At 43.4% G+C, this 22,156-nt stretch overlaps 1 protein-coding gene across 1 annotated transcript in view; it reads left to right on the top strand.

Moving 5' to 3' along the window:
* The window catches only part of HACD2 (3-hydroxyacyl-CoA dehydratase 2), an 85,241-nt gene extending 70,988 nt beyond the window's left edge, over nucleotides 1-14,253 (top strand). The window contains exons 5-7 of the mRNA XM_017508212.1: nucleotides 3,596-3,717; nucleotides 5,565-5,743; nucleotides 11,192-14,253. Coding sequence (XP_017363701.1) covers nucleotides 3,596-3,717; nucleotides 5,565-5,743; nucleotides 11,192-11,274 — 384 coding nt within the window. The 3' untranslated portion in view covers nucleotides 11,275-14,253. The remainder of the gene's footprint in view (nucleotides 1-3,595; nucleotides 3,718-5,564; nucleotides 5,744-11,191) is intronic.
* Nucleotides 14,254-22,156: the final 7,903 nt, after the last annotated feature.

Here is a 22,156-nt window from a genome sequence, read left to right as displayed (position 1 = left end):
TTTGATTAGTCACCTGATTTGTTATACAATTTTTCTTATGTTGAACCCAGCATTTTACTCCCTGCTAGTTTTATCCATCTTGTTCATGGTATCCTTTTACATATTTTAAAATACTTACCCTCTCTTTCCTTTTCCAAAGTCAGCTCTGCTAGTTGAGGAGGTTTTTGTTTGTCTGTTTTTGTTGTTGTTGTTTGAGACAGAGTCTCACTCTGTCACCCAGCTGGAGTACAGTGATGTGATTCCGGTTCACTGCAGCCTCCACCTTATGGGTTCAAGTGATTCTCCTGCCTCAGCCTCCTGAGTAGCTGGGATTACATGCGTGAGCCACCTCGCCCAGCTAATGAGGAGTTCTTCTAGCAGACTGTTCCCTAAGTGGGGTCTCATCTATTTACAGTGCAGTAATTGGGATAAGACTGTTAATGTGGCTGAATCCTGGAGTTTTGTTTGCTTGAACAGCCAGCTCACACCCTGTTGGCTCTTTTGAGGCTTATGGTTCACCAAAAACTCCAGATCTCTTGATTTCATAAGGTAGGTCTTCTCCATTCTGATGTGGAGTCATTTTGTTGTTGCTAAGTCATGTAATTACATTTAGACTTATTAAATTTATGTTACTGTGGTTGTTTTGGTGGGCTTTTATTTATTTTTTATTGTGGTAAAATACATATAACATTTACCATTTTGCCACTTTTGTATAGTTCAGTTGCATAAACACTTTCTTATTGTTGTGCAACCATCATCACTGTCCATCTCCAGAACTTTTTTAATCCTCCCAAACTGGAACTCCACACCAATTAAACAGTAATTATCTATTTCCCATCTTCCCAGCTGCTGGCCGCCTTCTGTCTCTACTTTTTGTCTCTGCCTCACCCTAGGTACCATGTATGAGTAGAATCACACAGCATTTATCTTTTTGTGACTGGCCTATTTTACTTAGCATGATGTCCTCAAGGTTCATCCATGTTGTAGCATGTGTAAGAATTTTCTTCTTTTTAAGGCTGAATAATACTCCACTGTGTGTATATGATAATACTCCACTGTATGCATATGATAATACTTCACTGTATGTATAGACCACATCTTGCTTATCCATGTATCAGTACACACCTCGGTTTCTTTGCCTTTTGATTATTGTGAATAATGCTGCTATAAACATGAGTGTACGAATACCTGTTCGAGTCTCATTGATCTTACTGGGTTTAACTCATGCATTGCATTTGCCCCTGTTTTGTGTTATTGGTTGTATAATTATCGATAAATTAGATAAGGTCAATCTCTTTATCCATATCCCTTCTTGATAACAATGTTGCATTTCCTATTGATTGGAAAATATCATTTTGCACAAAATGATCATTTCCTGCATCCTTAGTCTTTTTTAAAAGACTTACGCCATTGTCTTTACAGCTGGACTCTGGGAACAGACTGCTTTCATATTTGGCCTGAGTCTGAGTTTTTCATAGTTCCTTTGGCTAAGGTCTAACTTGGGGGTGGATGGGAGGTGAATAATAACCAACCTCTAGGCTGGGTCAAAGCAGGAGGTTTTGGGGGGTTTTAGGAGTTTGTTTGTTTCTTTGTTACCTATTTGAAGGCCACTGAGACTACACGGAAACTATCAGGCACCAAAAAGAAGGGAACTAAGTCTCAGAGTAACCCGATTAGGACCGAATTCATTTGCTCTGCAATTATTTATTGAACTGTTACTTGTGAAAAGCACAAAGTGCTTTTGGAAAACAGAAGATGAATAGAATACATTCCCTGATTTCAAGATGTTTACAGTTCAAAATATTAAAGGAATTTCCTATTATAACCTAGAGCTCTTTAGGCAAGGCTTCTACTCATAGCTGCACAAACATAACTCCTTAAGATAAGGAGGATTATAAAACACATCAAAAAGCAAAGTGTGCTTTTATATTAATATTATATTTTGGTGTAGATGGATTCAAGTAAGGATTTGGGGACAGATTAAAAAAATCTCACCATGAAAGCTTTAGAGGTGTTTAGCTTTTGCTTTACTTTGGCTAATATGAGAGCACCAGGAAAACAGAAAGTACTCTTACTTTTGACAGTATAAAATTCTTATTATTTTTAGAGAATAGTAACTGTGCCTTTATGAAATTCTTTGTCAGAGCAATTTAGTTAATAGATATGTAAATGACTACTTATTTCGTTGTGTAGGTGGATCGCTCCATGTACACTTTCTGAGGAAGAATATAAGTGCTAAAAACTATTAACATTGCAAATGGAAAGAGGCAAAAGTTAAGGCTAGAATGCCACTCCCTTGCTGTATTAGGTATTAAGAGTGGGACAGAAAGTCCATCTTGTCATCAAGATTTGTTTGGTTTATGGGGTGGGATTTCTTATTTACATCCGACTCTTGGAATGTTTTTTAGATGCATGGAAATTAATGGGAATTGAGGTGCAAGGGTGCTTCTTGCTGATTTTCAAGCACAAAAGGTCATTACAAACCCAGCTGGGAAGGGATGGGGAAGGTGCTGAAAGTTAAAACCACAGCAGTACATTTTCAGTGGAAGAAAATGCCTCCTAAAAAATCACCTAGGGGCTCTTTTAAACATTTATTGTTTTTTTCAGCATAAAAACAACTTCAGAGGAGGCTGGGGATTTCAAAGCTCTTTGGCTCTAACTGCCTCCTGGGAACAGCATGGAAGCTTCCCTAATCATGGAGGAGTTAAAGCCGGCCTCCTTTGGGGGAAGAAGTCTCTCATGGGAGAAAATAAATGGGCTCTTACCTTGCAGGTGGTCCCCAGCCCTCCCCTCGGTGGAATTCCTCTTGCTTTGTGAGCTAGCCTCATCTTCTTTTGTGCTTTTTGTTTTTGTTTATTTTTTTTTGAAACAGTCTCCCTCTCTCGCCCAGGCTGGAGTGCAGTGGCACTATCTCGGCTCCCTGCAACCTCTGCCTCCCAAGTTCAAGCAATTCTGCCTCAGCCTCCTGAATAACTGGGATTACAGGCATGCACCATCATGCCCAGCTAATTTTTTTGTATTTTTAGTAGAAACAGGGTTTCGCCATGTTGGCCAGGCTGGTCTCAAACTCCTGACTTCAGGTGATCTACCCACCTCAGCCTCCCAAAGTGCTGGGATTACAGACAGGAGCTACTGCACCCGGCCCAGTTGTGCTTTAATAATTACATTCCCCTTCTCTGAAATTGCCTTGGGTTCTCAGCTGTCATGCAAACCAAGTAAAATTCTTGGTAATGGATCCAAGGCTCTCCACTTTGCCCTCCCACCCTCCTTACCTAACTGCTCTTGGCTCCCACCGACATCAGTCCACGTTCTCCACATGAGGCTGGCAAACCTGCAAAACCCCCACCTCTCGTGTTTGTTCTCCCCACCCTGCTGCTCTTGCTCCTGGTGACTGAGGGCCTTTGCACTTGGCCCTCATCTCTGGGCTGTACACAGCTGTCACCCTAGGCCCCAGCTCCTCTACACACATGCTCTATCTGCTGTACAGTAGCCCTGAAGATAGAGACTAGCGGCAGTGCCGACTCACTCCCCAGCTCTGTGGGGCACTGCACACTGTGAGTTCGTCTTCATTAACGTCTGTGTGTTGGCTTTTTCTTTTGTTTTCCTCTTCCTTCAGGTACAGACTGAAGACAGTGTCCTCCTGTTTGTTATTGCCTGGACGATCACAGAAATCATCCGTTACTCCTTTTATACATTCAGTCTATTAAACCATCTGCCTTACCTCATCAAATGGGCCAGGTAAAAAAGCATAAGGAATGAACGCTTACTTTTGAAATGATCTGTCAATGCATTTGCCTTTTATTGCCTAAATATTGCCTCCAAGTTTCTAAAAATAAAATTGAGATAGGTTGGGTAGAAATCTTGTCTGTAGATTTCATCAGAATAAGAGTCTGTACTTTGACTAAGAGAAATACTGTTTTAAGATTTTTATATTTTGCTTAAATTATTTTAATTGGGATCAGTTCTCTTCAATTATGCAGTATTTTCCTTTTTTAAAAAATCTCATCACCAAGTAACAATCAATAGAGATTTGCTGTAACATCCCTTTTTTGTCCATATCATCACATTTTACTGATGAGCTTCTGCCATTGTGATGGGTTTTTTTGGACCAAGTCCTATTCTCCTAGTTTCAATTTTGCCAAGAAGCTGTGACTCTTAAATTAATTTTTAGATAATAAACATTACATGGCAGTTTTAGCTTATCACTTTTGTTTTGCTTTGATTATTTTTACCAGTAATGATGAATTGGGTATAAGGCTAGTAGTTCATCTGCTTACCTTAATGAGTCCATGAGACAGTTGTAGGCAGTTTTCTGAGCTGGGAAACACTTTGAGGGAGAGTGACAAAGCAAAAGGATCCAAGTTGTCTCCAGAGCTGAAATGCCTTATTTGGTGGAAGGAAAGCAGTGGTTCCTAGACTGTTTATGAGTTCAGTGATTAAATTAGGGACATAATCTGATTGTTCCCAACATTTCGAGTATAGGAACTCCTTTATTATTTTTATTATTTTTCTCATTTGCAATGAACATTTTTATTAGGAAAGGGGAAGAATGGGAAACACAGCAGTAACTAACCAACCTGGACAGCCACTGTAAAAGCTGTTTACCCTGGTTGTTAGGGAATTCTGTTGACCAAGGCCTGATTTTACTGTTGGAGACAGATTTCTTCATCTACTGTTCTCCATGGCCTCTGAAAGACTTTTTCCACCATCCTACTTAGTGTGGCTAAAATTGGCAGTGGGGAATATGTCTTCCCTTCCTCTTCAGAGATTTTCAATGCAATTCCTGTGCCCAGACGTTTGTAGTCCATTGCACATTGTGAGTCACAAATAGCCAAAGGCTTTTTAAAGTCTGAGCTGATGATTCCTTTAGCAATACTTACAGCGGCTTACAGTTCCATGGGTCAGTGACTGCTCTCTGAATTCTTTGTGGAATATGGAGAACTCCTGTTTAAAGAGAAAAAGATTATGCAGAACCCCTCCCGTGTGATGATAATTGTTAACTGTGAGGTGTTTTGATTGGAAAATTACATAGTAACCAAAAGCTATTATGAATTTTAAGTTTTTTTAATTGCATATATTTGATTTTTCACAATATCACGTACAGACATTTGAAAAATAGTATACAGATGTCTGTGCTGGTTATTTTTTGTTGTTGTTTAGTCTTTTTGTGTGTTGTGGGAATTCCTAGACCACATGTCCCAACACCTCTGCTCCAACCCCATCCCAAGGCCCACAGGGCAGGACCCTTCAGTATAAACCATGACTCAGTTCCCCTCGTTTACCAGCATTTGGCATCACGTTAGTTATTTTAGAGCGTTATTTTGAAGAGTTGTTTATTTAGTCAGACCAAATTTTGAGGCTGCCTGAACACATTTATTCTGTGGTAGAACATTTGGAAACATATGCCTGCTGTAGGCTCATTTCAAAAACTGGCTTGTAAAACCTGAATTTGAATAGGAGGTAAACAGGAAAATATATAAGCAAACATTTTCTAAAAGACTAATACTGATTAGAAGGGTGGGAAGTGCAGCTTCCGCCTAAAGCTAGCTTTGAGCCTCAGTAATGAATATTGTGTTTTGTTTTAGGTACACACTTTTCATTGTGCTGTACCCAATGGGAGTGTCAGGAGAACTGCTCACAATATACGCAGCTCTGCCCTTTGTCAGACAGGCTGGCCTGTATTCCATCAGCTTACCCAACAAATACAATTTCTCTTTTGACTACTATGCATTCCTGATTCTAATAATGATCTCCTACATTCCAAGTAAGTGAACAGTTATGCATATATTTAATTATGTTTTAAAATTTGGCTCTATAATAACTAGAGTTAATATCTTTGATTGTTTTTGCACCATATCCAATAAATGTAAATCTCATTTATTAGGAATGCTTCGTTTTTATTGAATGCTATCAAAGGGAATTTTTTCCAGTAGTAATTGAATAAAGACTAACCCTTCTCAATACAGTTGCCAAAATGCAGCCCTTCTCAGCGTGTGGGTTTGAAACTGTGAATGCCAGACTACGTGAAGTATATATTGGAGAAAGTACTGAATGGAAAACAACAAAGCCATTAAAGGCCTGACTATTGATTGTAGTTTTCTGTCTCTTGAGAACTGCTTGTTTCGGTATTTGAAAAACATGATGAAAAGACTTTTGCATTTGTTCCTATATCGAAATAGACATATAACTTCATTTTGAAGGGATTGGTAGTTAACTAGAAACATAACAAAACAATTATAGATTTATTTTTTCCAAATTTTTCATTTTCTTGTTGAGCACTGATTGGGACACAGTGTTCTGTTCAAGATGGTTTCCAATTATTTTAATAGTACCGCTGAAGACTTAAGTATATGGATAATCAAATGTGCCTATCTGTGTATTCAGTGGCAGAGAAAAAGACATGTTTGTTGTCTCTGTGAAGTGAGCCCTACTTTCTGAGGATGAGGAGTTTGTCCTTTTGTGGAATCCTGATGTTCAATTATAAATCCTATGATTGATTTCTACATGCCAAAAGATCTTGTTATAACCAAGGACATATAATATTAGTGTTTACTCTCATTTAGCTATTTCTGTAACTTTGAATATTATTTTAATCTAGAAAAGATGCTATGTTCTTCCCTAAACCCCAAGTTAAATTCAGACAGAGTTGGATTTTTCTTCATTCTATGGCATTATCTGAATGAAGCATCCTAGCAAAGTGACATGTTTGTGTCCCTCTTTGGAAAATTGCATTTCATGCATTGTGAGAAAAAAACTACATCCAGATTTCATGTGAGTATTTATCTTGGAGAAATTCTTGGATACAGCTCTGCTTCATGATTCATTTTCCACTCTTTAAAACGATCAAGTCCTACTCTCTAGTGCTGGAACCATAGTGGCCAGAGGCCATCTCTCTTCAAATGTAAAAAGTAGTTGGTTTTCAAACAGAAGATAAATGTGAAATCATCTAAACATTTAAGTAGTAAAAATTAACTAATAGTGTTTCACCTTTCTAATTTTGTTTTTTTAGAGTTTCATTTTCGAGTCTCTAGGGCAGCAGTTCACAGTTGCCGTTTTACCACACCCAGAGTAACTAACACTTATTATCCCAGTTGGCACCACAGGCTTTATTTGAATTCACCATAGTCGAGTGAATAGGAGACACATACCATACTGGATGACTAGGAAAGGGGCAGGGAGGGTATTATGAAACCATATCCATAACAAGCTGCTTCCACATTGACAAAAATCCAGCGATCCTGACCTGAGAGTTCCTGTAGGACTTCCAATATCTCTAGGAAGCACGGCTTCCTTCCAGGAACTGCTCCCAGGGCTGCCTCCATCTGTCTGTCTCTTTGTGCTGTAGTGGCCAACCAGTGCCGAGCTGTGCCTCTTCCTGCTGAGCTCTTGGTGTAGTGACAATGCCTAGGCACCACATGCACCCTCTGGTGATGATAGCTTTCCTGAAGGAAACCCAGTTCTATGAGCTGTTCATCTTGGTCTTGGAAGAGAGAGAGGAAAGAGAAAACACTGACCCCAGAGCCCGCCGTCTTTTAGAGCAGCAGTCCCCAACCTTTGGCACCAGGGATCGGTTTCATGGAAGACAGATTTTCCTTGGGTGGTGGTGGGGTTGGTTTCAGGATGCAACTGTTCCACCTTAGATCATCAGGCATTAGATTCTCATAAGGAACACACAAGTTAGATCCCTGTTGAAGAATGTAATACCACTGCTGGTCTGACAGGAGGCAGAGCTCTGGCCGTAATGCTCGTTTACCCACCACTCACCTCCTGTTGTGCAGCCTGGTTCCAGCAGGTGGGGGTTGGGGACGCTTGTTTTAGAGAGAAGGGCAAGACTCTCCTCCCCACAGAAGTCTGCTTCCTTTACCTCAAGTAATTCTCTCTTGTAGCCTCCTTTCGGTAAGAGAACTTAGCTCAGTTAAAGTCTAACATAATTTCTTTTTCTAAGGCAGCTTGCCTCTTATAGACCAGGGAAAAGGGTGGATCTCAGTGACTAAAAGATTTCCAGCAAACTTCTGACTCCCCACCCAGGTGCAGGATAGTACACATGCCACCTCTCCTGATGCAAGTCACCCTTGTGTCTGCTGGCCTTACTGTGCTCTGGCCTGAGCCAGCAGCTCTGGATGTCCTCAGGGGGTCAGGTTGTTACTGTTGAGGCCCGAGTGTACAGTTCATTCTGGCCAGCTGCACATTTCCAACTTTCCAAAGCTTTGTGTTTATCAGAGAAAATGCAGAATTAGGAGAGGCTGCTGTTGACATGCAGTGTCCTTTACCAAATTTGGTTTTCTTTCTACAAGGTAGTGTTCTTTTCATCTTTATTCGCAAGATGATGATACACATGTGTGATATAAAGTAACACCTCCCCTTCATGATCCCCCTCCGTTGTTGCGTTGTTGCACACGTAGCCTAAATTGTGGCTCATGAGGCTTGCCCCAGGAGTTTCCTCTTATTGGGGTACCCTGGTGCCCTGGCCAGGTGCTCCTCTCCTGTTCTGCTGTAGTTGCAATATTTACAGGATCAGTACAACACAGTCCCTGCAGGACTCAGTAGATGCCTAAGGCCTGTGTACATTCCACCCCTGAATTGGTGAAAATTGGCTATGGAGGAGGGAGCAAAAAATTGGTCAAGATACACTGATGAAAGGTGAAGACCTGGAGAAGCTGGCACTTCCCAGGTTGTCAGTAACTGTAACCACACCTCTAATTTTTAGAGAAACCAAGGGGACTTGGCCCAGGCAGAGAGCATATCTGATGCTCTCGTCCCCCACAGTTCTCTCCCCAGAGGGGAAGAGAACCCCAATAAAGCTGGCCATCTTCTTAAAGAAAGGAGGGCCCAGCAGCACCCACACTCCCCTCACCCCCAACACACAGGGACACACACGTGTGCTCAGCAGTGTCCCCATTCTGTGTTTTCTGAACTGGGAGAGCAGAAGGTGGAATTCTCAATAGTCTGTTGTTGGGTTGAGGGGTTTTTTCAGTGTTATTTCTCAGTGTAGCTCATGCTGTTAAAAGTAGCCGCCATGCATCTAGAATGGTTTCAGTCTCATGGTTGGGTTTAGTCTGAACATGTAGGTGATTCAGATGGAGACAGTATCACAGTTCTGATCAGCCAGAAGCCAAGCCTGAACTGTGGAGAATAGGCCAGGCACCCTAGGTCCTTGGCCTCCCACCCACATTCCTTTCTCTGGGTACTGAGGAATCTCCGGGAGATGTAAAGGAATGAAAGTGTCATCATCTGACCCTTTTGGAGGCGGCAGGCCCTGCCCATGGAAATGAAGGTCTACATGGCTATCTTCTTCCTTTAACTGTCACTAAGCGCCTAGTGCATGACTTCTAGGTCATTCTCCTCCCCCAGGCCCTCTGAACCGACTGTGAGGCTGCCGCCGCCTGCTGTGGGGTAATGTGAACACAAATGCAACCAGTGGGAAGGTCTTGAGCATGCCCAGCTCAGTTTCCCTTCATTAAAGTAAATTTATAGAAATGGGACTGGCCCCACATTTTTAAATAATTACAATTAACATTCCTATGGTTTAATTATAATCTTTACTTCCAGTTTTTAGATTATAGAGCTTGTCATATTTTCTGGCTTTCGTGCCAAAATAGTTATCTGCCTGTTGAATTCGATGCTTCAGTGGGGTCTTTTTTGTCAATAATGTCCCGCCTGGCAGTAGCAGTGGAGTGGACGGCAGCCCTGTTCGGGGTGCTGCCTCCTCTGCAGGTTAACAGATCTTTGTCACATACCCACTGGTATCCCGGAGTACTTTGGGAGGATTGTTTGAAATTTGGCCAGCTTGGAACCCATTTAAAAAGGAAGAAACTGTCAGGAAAGAATTGAGAGTAGTTGAAATTATCTTCCAAAAAATATTTGTTACTTTCTAAAAAAGAGAGATTGGATTGGGCTTGGTAATGCATGCTTATAGTCCCAGCAATTTAGGAGACTGAGGTGGGCCCATCCCTTGAACCCAGGGGTTCCAGACAAGCCTGGACAACATAGGGACACCCCATCTCTACGAAAAATACAAAATAAGTCGGGTGTGAAATGGTGTGCACCTGCAGTCCCAGCTACTCAGGAGGCTGAGCAGGGAGGATTGACTAAGCCCAGGAGGTCCAGGCCACAGTGAGCCAAGATCACACCCCTCCGCTGCACACCAGCCTGGGTGACAAAGTAAGACCCGGTCTAAAAATGATAATAATGAAATAGAGATTGGAGCTGTTGGTGAGATAAGGAGAGGAAGGCTTTGTACCACATAGAACATCTCACCTGGAGCTGTTGACACACAGTAACCTCGTGAAGGCCAGGTGGCTCAAAGTGGTATTTCCTATCAGGGACAGTATAGGCATTTTGAGTGGGATACTTCTTAGTTGTGGGTACTGTCGTGCACTGTGGTATGTTTTAGCATCCCCGGTCTCATATGCCAAATGCCAGTAACCTTCCCCTTTCTCCTTTATTTTCAAATAGCCAAACTATCAAAATAGTTCCAGATAGTTCCAGGGGAGGCAGTACTACCCCATTCATTTGAGAACTAGTGCTTTCTAAAGTATTCTATGAAATGACCAAGAACAGAAGAATTCCCAGTGCCTAAGACACTGGCTTGCTTTTCATAAGGCCTTTTTTTACATCCAAACCTGGCTTAGTTGTGTTCAAATCAAATGTTGTATTATTTCTCCTCCTCCTCAGTCTTTGCCCAAAACTACTTCCCAAGAGAGGTTGTTCTTCCCAAAGAACCACCAGCCCTGGAACCAGATGGGGTTAGGTTGAAGGTCCGGCACCAAGAGCCTGGTCCTGACTCTGTCTGTGACGTACTGTGAGATCCCAGGCAAACTGCTTACCCTCTCTGCGGCTCAAATTCCTCCTCTTTGCAATAGGAATAATGACTTCCTCACTAGAATTCCTCACCTGGTTGTTGTGTAGTCAGAATAAATGTGGAGATAATGTATGAATGGCTGTAAAAATGCTGCTCTGTGGCATCAAGATGGGTCATAATAGTGACAATAGTGTCTGTCATTCTGTTCCACACCACTCTTTCCCCTCTGCTAAAGCAGGAAAAGAAAAGTAAGTCTCTCTGGGTTTTTTCCCTCTCCCCAAGCCCACTTAGTTACCTTTCTTGGTCGCCGGATGAGAAATTAGTCAGAGGGTCAGAGAGGACCTAAAATTCATGTGCTTAAAGCATGTAATTTTAAACCATCCTCTTAACCAACTTTTCTTTTCTTTTCAGTTTTTCCCCAGTTATACTTCCACATGATACACCAGAGAAGAAAGGTCCTTTCTCATACTGAAGAACACAAGAAATTTGAATAGTTCCTGCTTTCTGCACCTCCCACCAAAACAAACTTTTCAATGATCAAAAAAATGCTGCAGACTTTTTGAGTTCCCAATACATAAGTAAGGACTATTTTTAAAATAATTCAAACAAAACAAAAAGAAAAATCCAGTGTCACATGGGCCTGAGATTTTATTTTAGAAAAAAGTTGTTAAACATCCTGGCCAGTTCATTTCAGCATGCTCTTTCAACCAGAAGTTCCTAATATTTATGATGGCACTAGAAAGGGATTTGGCATTTTATGTCCTCCTGTGTCCTTCATGTGTCTGATCAATAAAGACCTGTAACACTAAGTACTTGAGAGTTACAGTGTGAGTAATGCAGTTGTGCCAGCTGAATGCCCAGCTTGCAGTAGAGTTCTGTTTCAGTCTGCAGTGTTTAGCATTCCCTTTTCAAAGTGCTTGACTGCATGCTGGAAACTATTTGTATTTTTGAAGCGGCAAACTCTGTTCTCTAGAATGCTCTGAAGTTACGGCTGGGACCTATCCCCTCATATCTAATGAATGAATTATAAAATGTATATGCCTATGAAGCTTCGGGGTAGTGCCCATAGTCAGAAAACTAGAACCCTTTTGTTTTCAATTGAGTCATTACTGCCTGCCACTAAGAAACGTGCTTGAATCTAATAAGTATGTGTATATTGTAAAGAATATATTTATCTGGAGCTCAGCCTCAATCATATCTTAACAAAATGACAGTTCCCAGAAAGGGGAAGCTCAGTAGCTCATAAGTGACAAGTCCCTTTCACAGCACCGTTCTCAGAGCACCTCTGAGTAACGTGTTTGCCGGTAGCTCTTCTCACGGATGGCCCTGAAGAAGCCGATCCAGTCACGTAGGAATGGAGGCTCTGTTATTGAAAGCACATGGAAGATGTTGCTTTAGAAAGGTAGTCAGGAAAAACATTCAGGAATAGGTTTATACACCATTATTTTATTTTTAAATTTTTATTGACGCTTCTGTTTGGATACTTTTGCTAATTAAGGCCCTATGTTAATTTCCACCAAGCTGTAAGTCTATAGGCAGTAAAACATTCCACTTAGGCTGTCATGAGCTAAAAAGCAGTATCAATCTCCGCATGTTGGTGCAGCCAAGAAATAGTTTGTTCCTACCCACATTGTCTAATCCATGCCTTATCCTCACACAATTTAATTGCTCAACCATGCATATAAAACTCAAGAAAGGATTGGTACCACAACTGTGGATAAACTAAAAAAAAAAAAAAAAAGTTGGATGGAAACGTGCAAGCCCAAGCTTTGATGTGCATTAAGTGTTAAATAGCACAATATCTTCTTCGTGGAGCCTTTTTTCCTTTTCGTCCCCCTTCTTTTTTTTTAAATTTTTTGGATTGATGTTGATTTTGAAGACTTTAAAAGTTTAGCTTACTGAGTAGTTGTCATTTAAAATATAATTGTGAACATCAGAAAACTGTCATACTGGAAAACTAAATTTTTAAATGCTTATTTTTATAGAAGTTTGAAAATTAAATGCAGGCAGGTGTGTAATAAATTATTTTTGAATTGAACATTAAGATTCTGCTTCTTAAAAGTCAGTACTCAACTTGGGCATGTTGAAATTAGAATCTATTCTTGTATTTGATAGGTAAAACATGTGGGAAAGATTTTTTTCATGCCTTTTCTCTTGTTTTATTCTTCCATAATGGTATTTCTACTACAAAATAGAATCAACTTGAATTATATTTGTCATGTTACTTTATTCGGTTACGTATTTTCAGTTGTTTTTGGAAAAATTCTAGAAGTCAAGATAAAAAATGCAGCTTTTCCAGGGTTGCTGAACTGGGGGTTTTATTTGGGCCTCTTTATTATAATTTATCACTATTTATGAAAAACATTCTGTTGCAAACGGTGTTGTTGCATTGAATTGAACTTTGGCAATGAGAACACAGCACACAGCTCCCTTTTCAAAAAGGGTCTCAACCCCAGTGTGTATTTTTGCACATCAACATTTAGAATACTTACGGCAGATAAGTAAGGCATGTCACTGTGTCCTTCAGTAACCTCTCTCAGTAACTGGTTTCTTTATCCCTAACATGAATTCATTTCTCCTTTGAAGTCATTTGTTCTTTTATAAATTGAGAACAACCACACCACCAAATGTCACATCTTCTTATAAAGTGTGCACAAGGAATGTCATGTTTTTGTGGGTATTTTGTCAGACTTAGCGGTTTCATTTCAGGGCATAATCAAAGGCGTCATCTTCCCATCTACCCACTTGATTGTGTGTTTCAGATCCCCCCGTGGGGGCCGCCTTCTGACAGAGAGAATTCTTTGAGATCAGCAGTAGTGCTTTTGTCAGCATAGGCTGCTAATCTGCATCTTGCTGCGTTCTGTTTGCTGAGGTTGGGCTCATTCATTTAACACGTACCAACCATTATCAGAGGCACCATGGAGAGTTAGTCATGGAATAAAGCACTGTCCTTGCAGATGAAAAAGTTTCTCCAGAGCAGACTTCTGACAGGAAAGGTTTAGATGCTGGAGAGCTGAAGAGATCGTGCTCTCATTTTTCACTTATTTTTTTGGTTATTCGCTTATAATAAAAGGTTGGCATTGATGTGGTCCAATCTGCAAATTACTTGCATTTCTGAGTTTCAGATAAAACATTATAAAACATTAAATTCAATACATACTGCTCCTTTGAAATTTGGGTAAAAAAATTGTATACAACCGTATATATAGTCATTTTTGTATTTTTTCTATGTTGTGAAAACCAAAATTGTAATTTTATAAGTCTTTGATTCACTAAAATTATATAATTTAAATGTATTTTTTGTATATTTAGAAATAAGGAGTTCAGAGACTATGCTTAACTTTCTATGCATGCATTTGAAAGCTGTTTTTACCTGATAATGTTAATGTAGTAATAAGTTGTATTCATAAAATACTGATCTGTGTTGCATTTCAAAATAAACTGGTGTGTGCTCTGCCTGGATTTGAAATACCCACCAGTGAATGTGATGATTTTTCGTAGTCAGTAGGCCTGAATGTGGTGTTGCAGGAATATGGGAGAATTTCAGTTCAATTATGGACTCCAGCTCTTTGACAATTTTAAAATCTAATTCTGCTATTCATAATGGTCCTGCACTTACAGGAAAGACAGATTATATTAAGAGGTTTCCAAAAAGTTCCTCCCTGACAGTCAGTCTTCAGGCTTACTAAGCCAGCCTGCAGGCTCGCTGCAGAGGGACAAAGGGTTCCTCATGCAAATGTCCAGGAAATCTCAGATATTAATCAGTACAAGGTTGAGGACCCTTGTCATTATAACATCCTGAGGTTTTGTCAGTGTAACTTTTAGGTTTTTGTTTTGTTTTGAGATGGAGTTTCACTGTTTGCCCAGGCTGGAGTGCAATGGCATGATCTCAGCTCACTGCAACCTCCGCCTCCCAGGTTCAAGCAATGCTTCTGCCTCAGCCTCCTGAGTAGCTGGTATTACAGGTGCCCACCACCACACCTGGCTAATTTTTTTTTTGTATTTTTAGTAGAGACGGGTTTCACCATGTTGGCCAGGCTGGTCTCGAACTCCTGACCTCAGGTGATCCACCCATCTTGACCTCCCAAAGTGCTGGGATCACAGGCATGAGCCACCACGCCCAGCCTGTTAGTGTAACTTTTCTAACAGAAGTTCAGCAGGGAGATCCTGTTGCCCAGCACTGTTCGTCTTATATTAAAGCAAGATGTGAAGTTCAAGTACCTCATCCTGAAAATCTCTCCAAACACAGGAATCCAGGAACGGCCCCCCTCACTCAAGCTCGAAGTAAGAAGCAGTGGGAAGGACACTGCCTTGGGGTGGCCTCCACAGCTAATCTAGCTGTGGGCCTCCAGTGCTGGGTATGTCCTAGTTACTTCTGGTGACCCCTCGCTCATGGTGCCTGCAGCAGTGATGTGTTCCCTACCTGGATCTGCCAGCTCTTTCTCAGACCATAACCACGGCCTAAGAGTGTGGTCTTTGTTTCAGAGGGGAGCACATCCCTTCTAAATGCCATGTAATCATGGCCTAGGTGTTCCCAGCACAGAGGTTAGACCACCTCTCTCCTCGTGTAGAGCCTACTTGGCTTCAGAGGTTGGCTTTTTCATTTATGAAAAAAGAAGAGTATTCCAACTGAAACTGAGGAACAGATGGTAGAGTTAATAGTAGAGGCTACTCAGAAAACACAACCTTTACTATGTTAGCATGGTAATGGGAGACTGGGGCTTTCCAATTTGTCATTGTCATATTTTGTGGCAATTATGTGTACTATGTTAATATAAGCCTTAGCCCGGAGGAATTACCATTGGTATAATTAAGAGACCTACTGTTAACACAGCATTCAAAAAATACTGCTGCTTTTCTGTTCCCTTTAACAAGAATGAAGACTAGCTTTCCAATTCCTTTCATTATTGAAAAGAAAAAAATCCTGGCCTCACAAAAAGCCTGGCTCCTTGTCATACAGTTTAGTGGTGAAAAAACTGTCGAAAGCAACTATTACCAAAAATAGCCATACCTATTAACATTTCTCTGCCTATAACAGAACCAGAATTAGAAGAGAGAACAGTGTGGTTATTTGACCAATACTTCTTTTAATTTGAAGATATACCCTTAGTGCTATGTGGGCAAGTCTTGATACCCAAAATAATCCTTCCCACAAAAGGTAATTCACTCTAAAATCCCACTTGGTGAGCATGAAAGGCTGCATGTATAGAAGCACCTACTGCCCATTTCATAAATATTTTTATGTTTGGAAGTCACGCCTTCTGCTCCCTAATTCCAGAGCATGGGCTTGTTACCATGGCAGTGCTTTCGCATCTAGCTTTGGCCTTGGGTGGAAACGATCCAGATGTGTTTCCAGATGCTGCGCTTGGTTAAAGCAAGGATCTCCATTTCCCCCCGGTGTCGTCATAGCCAGGCTTCCCCACTAGGGGGAAGCACCTCACAAGCGATCCGGTGCCTTAATTGCCAAAGGAGTTTGGAAAACAGCTTCATCCCAAGGACACAGAAAGGGGCAGAGACACTCTAATGAAAATCAGTCATGGTTCTTTTATTGTCCATATAAAGCAAAGACAGATTTTAAAGCATATTCTGGAGGAGTACAGGAAATAACACTTTTTAGAGCAAAGAAACCAGCTTGGGTGTGTGCTTTGAGGCTCAATCTATTTTCTCCCAGCTGCAGAGCCCTCCTCCCCATCGCAGACCCTGCAACTACTTGGTTTTGAAAAGCGGAGTGCTTCTGGAGCTGGCTTCCAAAGGTGTCAGCCGTCCTATTTCATGGAGAGCCTGCTCGTTCATATTTGAAACGTTCAGGGAGGTCAGTTCCCATTCTTACTCTGTCTCTGGATATTTTTGGAGGGTGGCCTGGGCCATGAGAAAATGTCAGGCCACCTTATAAGGCGGTGTCTGGACCAAGAATGCTTGTCTGCAGCATGTTCAGTCCATTCTGTGGATTTCAGTTAATTTGACTCTTGGACTGTGAGTTTTCTCACAGATTGAAAATGCTTCTGTTCAGGCCACAGATTATTCTCACTCTTTAATAGGCTGAAAATCTTCCTTAAGAAATAGTTGTTTAAATGACAACCACTTTGAACATACCAAATGGAAAATGTCCTTCACTAACCACAACTAGTTGATTGTGCTTGGGCTGATAGTCATGTTCAGGTGATTTGTTTATTTAACAAATATACGTTGAAGTGAAATCCACAGACTGTTAGTTCCGCGTGATCATGGGAACAATGGGCATGTTAGAGAGAGGGGTCTGTGGTTTAAAATACTGAAACAAAAATTAAAGTTTTTCTCTCCTACTAAATGTTTCAGATCTTTCTGTATATGAATGTAAACTCCAAGGGGAGTGCTAATGCAGGATTTTCCAAACCTGTTTTTCACCTTTATTCTTGAAACATCTTCAGGGCTAAAGATCTTTGAATACACTTTGAAAAATACTAATCTGTCAGCAGCAGCTGTCTCTATCAGGGAATATTGACCTATCCAAGGATTTTTCCCTGTTTCTAGGGACCTTTTTTTTTGAGATAGGGTCTTGCTGTATAACCCAGGCTGGAATGCAGTGGCATGATCAGGGCTCATATCCGCCTCAACCTCCCAGACTCAAACAATCCTCCTACCTCAGCCTCGCCCATGGCTAGGACCACGGTGTGCACCACCACACACGAATAATCTAGGTTTTGTTTGGTAAAGCTGGGGTCTCACTCTGTTGCCTAGGCTGGTCCTGAACTCCTGGGCTCAAGCCATCCTCCTGCCTTGGCCTCCCAAAGTGCTGGGATTAGAGGCATGAGCCATCATGCCCAGCCCCTTGGGGCTTTAAAAATACATAGAAATCACCATCATCAAATAGGTAGCTAATTATTAGGCTAAGAACCCAGGTGTCAGCAGTCCTTGCTAGAGTCTTCCACTTGATGTGAACTTGTCTGAGCAGACTGGGCTGGGACTGGCAGCAGCTGTGGTGCTGGGATCACTCTGCTGGGCCTCACTCTGGAGCTGCCTGCCTGGGACACTGTGATCCCCTTTAAACTTCATCCTCCTTCAATCTCTGACTCACGCTCAGCTCAGGATATCACCCCCAATTTCACAGAGAAAACAAAGCCATCAGATAGTAATTCCTTTACCTTTTTTTGCCGCCACATCTATAAACCTGCCTGTGCTGGGATCATCCTTTTCTTTTCCTGCTTTTAGAATGGAACGGGTTAACCCCTTCTCCAAAACTAATCCCTACCTTGTGCTCCAGATGTTTTTCTCTTTCCTCCCTCCTCACAGACCTCACTCTGTGGGTTCTCCCTGTCTCTCTGTACTTCCTCTTTGCCAGCTCTTCCCGTGTGGCCTTGACCTCATGTCCTCCACTATTTTCGCCTCTTCTGTTCCCTAGAAAAGAAACCTACAAAGCACATCTATTTTGTTGTTGTTGTTGTTGTTTTGTTTTGTTTTTTTGAGATCGAGTCTTGCTCTGTCACCTAGGCTGGAGTGCAGTGGCACTATCTCAGCTCACTGCAACCTCTGCCTCATGGGTTCAAGCAATTCTCCTACCTCAGCCTCCCAAGTAGCTGGGATTATAGGCATGCACCACCATGCCTAGCTAATTTTTGTATTTTTAGTAGAGATGGGGTTTCACCATGTTGGCCAGGCTGTTCTTGAACTCCTCCTGACCTCAAGGGATCCACCCGCCTCAGCCTCCCAAAGTGCTGAGATTACAGGCATGAGCCACCGTGCCCAGCCCACTTCTCTCTTTCTCATCTGCCACTCTTCCTGTCTCACTCTAGCCTGGCTTTTCCTATCATCCCTCTCTGTTCAAGGTCACTAATGACCTTGTTATGAAAGCCAGTGCATACTTTTTAGTCCGTCTTGCGGTTGAAGTTGGGCTGCAGTCCTGCTAGATGTCAGAAATAAGGATATGGTTTTGAAGTAGACTGGGAGGCCCAACAGTGCTCAATCCCAGGCCAGAACTCTCATTTCTCCTCGATGCATTCCCAGCGAGTTGTAAAAAAAAAAAAAAAAAAAAAAAAATCAATGGAAAGCAAGCAAACAAGTGTTGCAGTTAACTAGCTTGAGTCTTTGGGTAGGATTCTGGTAGTCTGGGCAGAAGCTCATAGAACACTCCTGCTTTCTAAACCAGTGAGAGGCAGTGGCTTAGGCACAGGAAACTGAGACCTGATCAATTCACCTCTCACCCGACCCCATCCCATTCTCCATCCCAGCACTTAGCTCCTATCCACTGAAATGGGGAAAAACGCTGCTCCAACACACCCCCAGCTCCAGGCCAGAAACTCACAAAGATTGAGTGCAGGTGCCACCATGCTCGCCTGGTGGGGGCCTGGGCCAGAGGACAGGAAAGCATCCGAGAAGAGGGCGGACCCCGCTCAGCTTACCACTGAGGACTGGAGACACAGAAGAGGGAACCACACCCCTGTGTACAGACCTCTTAATGCCCATTGGCTCCACTCACTCCCACTAGCAAATGCAGCTCTATCACCATCACCATCTCAGAAATGAACATTAAGATCAACATTCCCTTCCTTGGGGAGGAACAAAGATGTGTTGGAGGAGAATGAAGATGGACCTTGGAATCCTTCCCATCAGCCAACCATCTTCCTGAAATGATCTTTTATTTTGAAAGCCTGCTCCATTGGTTTTCTCCTACCTACGGCAACTCTGTCTCTGTCTCCTCTGCCATCCCCCAACTCAGAGGTTCTCAGACATGAGTGTGCACCCACGGTGCTAGTTAAAATCAGATTCCTGGACCTTCCCCAGTCCTTCCCCAGATCTGAATCGCTGGAGACAGAGCTTGGGGTTCCATTTTTAGGCACACTCCATGGGTGATTCTGATGCAGGGGATTATGGGTGAATTTGGGGGAACACTGCCTTAAAGGTGCCTGATCCTGAGGGTTTCATTCAGCATCTCCTCACTTCGAACCCCAGGTCCCTGACCAGTGGCCCCAGGGCAGATCTGGCCCGTGGATGTATTCTGTTCCACCTACATTGTATAGTTTTAAAATGGAATCAGTTATAAACACTTTACAATTGAGAGACGTCATAACCATCTAAGAAAAATCAGAAGGTGAGGCTGCAGGAGTCCACACTCCTACCTGTCAGGCAAGGACAAAAAGCTCCACCAGGTGAAGGACTTCTCCAGGCCTCCTTCCCTCTGTATTCCCAGGGCCCAGCCTTTCACTTGGGTTTGGGAGATGTCAGGAAGCTCATAAACAGATGATTCAATCAGGTAGTTTAAGGTACTGTGAAGAAACCTAGAAAGGCAGTGCATTAGGAAGCGTGGTCAGGTGAGGTCCCTCTGAGGAGTGAGTGATGCAGGATTTGAACCAGATCTCACAGACCCCGAAGCCCGCAGCCGTTTCCCTCCACCAGGGTCAAGCCTCATTGTGAGAGAATATCATGTGGGTTGCGCGCCAAGGCAGCCTCTCAAAGGTTGCAGAAGCTCCTTAGAGACTAGAGTCCTCTCTGAGCCCTTGAGGCTCCTGAGAAGCATAGTGGATGTGATAAGAGGCTGAGGTACTGGGAGGACCCCACCTCCTGGAGCCCAGGCTGCAGCCCCACTGCACTGCTGCCTGCAGTTGGAGCGCTGGGCATCTGAGCTCCACACGTTCCCAGGACCCAGCATCGTCCTCAGGTACTAACAGAGCTGCTGGCAGCTGGCAGTCCACTCACAAGATTCTCACAGGCCTGCAGGTCCTTATCTGCAGCAGCCTGGGACCAAGCCCCCTCCACAGGGCTGGGCTGGGTGGGCCATGCCAGGGGCGCCTCTGCCCACAGCCTAAAGCCTACATTGCCTGCCTTTCTTTGGGTCATTGCTGCCTCTTCTTCCCAGCATTAGAGCAGCTCGTCAAGCCCAGCTCTCTCTGAAAGCCCTTCTGGGCCCAGCAGCAGGCACTGAGTGCTGCCTGCCCACAACTTGGGCTGCTTTGCCTCATTCCCAAAGCAAGCAGAGGAGCAGCCCCACCTGCTTCATGAAAGACTGCCCCTGCCCCCCACAGCACCCCAAGCCCCCAGCCCACATTGTACCCAAGGGAACTATGCCATATCAGGGCTGGAAGGGGCCTCAGACTGGCACTGTCACCTCCAGCCTCCACTTGTACAGAGTTGGAAACTGATGCTAAGATGGATAGGGGCCACGCCTCATCCCCCCACCATCCCACAGCCTGCAGGATGGCGTGCAGGGCACTTCCAGGTGAGCCAAGTAGGTCACTTCCTACTCCTCTGGGGACCTGAGCTTGCTGCCAAGGCAGGCAGAGTCTGGGCTGCCTACACTGTGATCTCAGGTGGAGACTTTCCGGGAGATTGTAGATTTAGGGGAGACCCTCCCAGGCCCTGGGGAGAATGTTGTGAATACTGCCCATACCTGGAAGCTTGGAGGACACACCCGGGGTCACTGTTTCAGGCAGCCCTGGGAGGGTGGAGGGCAAGTGGACGAGGGAAGCCCACTGGGAGTTTCCAGTAACTCTTCTGGAAGCTCGTGGTTGCACAGCTTAATCTGGGCTTCTGAGGGTTTCCCAAGATTCCTACATGTATTTCCCCAAGAAGGGATATCTGTGGGCACCTTCCAGAAGGCCCAGCTCCCGCCTCAGCCCCCCTCCCACAGTCAGAGCCGCACAGCCTGGGACGCAGCCCACAGATACGGAATCTAAGGGCTTGCCCAGCCTTCTGTCAGGAATGTCAATCCCAAGCCAGGTGGCTGTTTGGCTTGCCTGGTATATTTAGAAAAGTCAGGCTCCCTGCTCCCTTACAAAGTGTGAACTGCACCTATCACATGGAAATGTGATTCACTCCTCAGCAGCCCAGCTGAGCGGCTTCCCACCGCCCCCAAGCATCCCTCCCTCCCTGCCTCCCTCAGCTCTCTCTGCACGGGTGTCCTCATATCCTCCAGTGGAGCTGAAGGCCCTGTCCCACTGTGACAGGGAAAGGCTGGTAGAAGGCATCTCTATGGTCAAAGGCAAATGCCCCTTTTGCATTTTCTAGTAGCAATGCATTGGTCTTATTCTGTTTCCTTCTCTCTGGAAATCCGGATGCCTTCTTCCTCAGAGTCCTCTGTTCTCATGTCCCTGACACACACACACTCTGCTCCTCCTGGGGACTTTAGAAGGCCCAGATTGCCTCGCAGTCTGACCATGAGCCCCTCATGTAAACAAGTGCCATAAAGCAGAGGTTGTATCCTGGCAGCCCAGAGGGTTTTTTTTTTATTAAAATGATATTTTAAATTGTTTTGGTTAGCAGCATTTTAAAATTATGAGAGTTCACATTTTAAAAAAATTAATTTCCTGCTTCTCTTGAAGGAAGATGCGGCACTCCAGCAAGCCTGGGCCTGGTTCCTGCACGCCTCGGCACACTCGCGGGGATGGAGCGGAGGCTGGCCCCTTC

The sequence above is a fragment of the Cebus imitator genome, unplaced genomic scaffold, assembly GCF_001604975.1.
Source record: "Cebus imitator isolate Cc_AM_T3 unplaced genomic scaffold, Cebus_imitator-1.0 Scaffold387, whole genome shotgun sequence".
Taxonomy (NCBI): domain Eukaryota; kingdom Metazoa; phylum Chordata; class Mammalia; order Primates; family Cebidae; genus Cebus; species Cebus imitator.
This window is presented reverse-complemented; position numbering and strand designations above follow the sequence as displayed.